Genomic DNA, 2,238 nt, shown 5'->3' with positions numbered 1-2,238 from the left:
CCCCCTGTCCCTCTGTCCCCCTGTCCTCCCGTCCCTCTGTCCCCCTGTCCCTCTGTCCCCCTGTCCTCCCGTCCCTCCCGTCCTTCATCACGTCTCGCTCCTCTTCCTCTGCTTTCTTCTCTTCCAGCAAATCGATTCGGATCAACGTCATCGATGATGAAGAGTATGAGAAAAACAAGAACTTCTTCCTGGAGGTCGGCGATCCTCAGCTGCTAGAGATGAGTGAACGGAAAGGTGGGGGCGTCGCCACCCTGACCTCTGACCCCGCGCCACTGACCTTTAACCTTTCCTAATCTTGACCCCCTCAGATGTTTGTGGTTTCCGTGATCGTTGCGTGATTTTAGGTTCAGGGTTGCAGCGGTTCTCTGAACCCCCCCGCCTGTGTGCCTGTGAACTAATGACCCCTGACCCCTGACCCCACAGGAAGACGGTGTCGGTTAGAATAACGGACCATGAGGAATACGATAGGAAGGCCAGCTTCTACCTGGAGCTGCAGGAGCCCTGCTGGGGCAGGAGGGGACAGACAGGTGGGAGCCGTACCTGTATGGTGACCTCTGACCTCTCTTCTTCCTGCTGTCGCTCTGCTGCCTCCTATTGGCCAGGACTGTCAGGGGCTCAGCTCTGATTGGCTGCAGCTGAACTTTTTTTAACTATGAGGGTTTTGGAGACACTGGTCCAGGTTATCTGGAACAGAAACGATCCAGAGACAGTCAGACCTCCCAGACTGGACCTACTGGTCCCAGTCTGGACCCTACTGGTCCTAGTTTGGACTGGGGTTCTGAAGCTGAATGGGGGAGCGGCGGACACATCCATCACTCCCCCACAGTGCTGCTGTAGAAGCCCAGATCGTCTATAGCAGGGTTTCAAAGTGTGAGGCTCGGCCCACAGGGGGCGCCAGAGCTCTTCAGGGGATCTGGAGGAAAATTCCAACAAGAAAAGAAACTCAATGTTTAGCCAAGCTGGTAGACAAGAAGTCAGATTTTTAGACAGCCAGGGCGGATCAACATGGAATGAAGGAAATAAAGCTGGAATGCTAACGGCTAACTGTCCCACGCTTTGAAACGCCGTGGGATGTTAACGGCTAACTGTCCCACGCTTTGAAACGCCGTGGGATGCTAATGGCTAACTGTCCCACGCTTTGAAACGCCGTGGGATGGTAACAGCTAACTGTCCCACACTTTGAAACGCCGTGGGATGTTAACGGCTAACTGTCCCATGCTTTGAAATGCCGTGGGATACTAACGGCTAACTATCTCACACTTTGAAACGCCGTGGGATGGTAATGGCTAACTGTCCCACGCTTTGAAATGCTGTGGGATGCTAACTGTCCCATGCTTTGAAACGCCATGGGATGCTAACGGCTAACTGTCCCACGCTGAAATGCCTGATCTAGAGATTGAACCTCCTACTGCTTCTGATGCTTTATGCTTCTCTTTATTTTTTCTGCAGCTCTGCTGCTGCAGGAAGTCGGTAAGCAGACTTCCTGTCTCCTTTCTCCTTTCCTGCTTCAACTTTCACCCCTTCAGACAGAAACAAACGCCTAAATCAATGTTTTTTTCTTCTGGCCTCACAGGTGGCTTCGTCCAGACAGGTAGGACCGCTGTCGGGTTCAGTCCAGGTAGACGGGTTCAGTACCTGACGGGCCGACATTAACTGATCCTTTCTCTAACGTTTCATTAGACAAGCAGCTGTTTGGTAAGACACCGCCCCCTGGTGGACGTTTGAGTGTCTAATTCTACAGACCATCTGACCCTCTGAAAACCAGGAGACTCTCATTTAACCAGAACAAGACCAGGACCAGAATTGGACTAGAGACACTGGCTCTGGAGAGTTCTGCCGGGTTCTCTGCCTTTCTATCAGCTCCAGGCTCTGTTGTCGGCAACCTGCGGCTCTTTAGCGCCGCCCTAGTGGCTCTGGAGCTTTTTCAGAAATGTTTGAAAATTGAAAAGGATGGGGGTGGGAATTATCTTTTGTTTTAATATAGTTTCTGTAGGAGGACAAACATGACACAAACATTCTTAACGTTTTCCAATGCTATAAAAATGTGTAGGGTAAATATTAAATTTCAACATTTCCGTCAACAAAGATTTGCATCAAAACCTGTGACACGTTTCTTTCAGCTGGGCGGTGCGAGGCAGGGGGCTGTAAACAAACAGACAGGTGGGGGGGGGCATGGAGAGCAAAGGGAAAAGAGGAAAATAGCCGAAGAGAGATTTACAATTCTTGGACCAAATCATT

The 2,238-nt window shown here is 50.9% G+C and overlaps 1 protein-coding gene across 6 annotated transcripts in view; it reads left to right on the top strand.

Annotated features, from left to right (window-relative positions):
* Positions 1-2,238, top strand: part of LOC103132625 (sodium/calcium exchanger 1-like) — a 16,883-nt gene that overhangs the window by 7,721 nt on the left and 6,924 nt on the right. Inside the window, exons 2-5 of one of the 6 annotated variants that reach the window (XM_016667478.1) lie at positions 128-234; positions 1,450-1,470; positions 1,574-1,591; positions 1,681-1,695. In XM_016667478.1, coding sequence (XP_016522964.1) covers positions 128-234; positions 1,450-1,470; positions 1,574-1,591; positions 1,681-1,695 — 161 coding nt within the window. Of the gene's footprint in view, positions 1-127; positions 235-423; positions 528-1,449; positions 1,471-1,573; positions 1,619-1,680; positions 1,696-2,238 lie in introns of all 6 variants that reach the window. The other 5 variants (XM_016667481.1, XM_016667480.1, XM_016667482.1 and 2 more) reach the window with 5 other exon arrangements.

Source organism: Poecilia formosa, unplaced genomic scaffold, assembly GCF_000485575.1.
Source record: "Poecilia formosa unplaced genomic scaffold, Poecilia_formosa-5.1.2 Scaffold1165, whole genome shotgun sequence".
Lineage (NCBI taxonomy): Eukaryota > Metazoa > Chordata > Actinopteri > Cyprinodontiformes > Poeciliidae > Poecilia > Poecilia formosa.
Note: the sequence above shows the minus strand (reverse complement) of the source record. Positions and strands in the feature narration are given on the sequence as shown.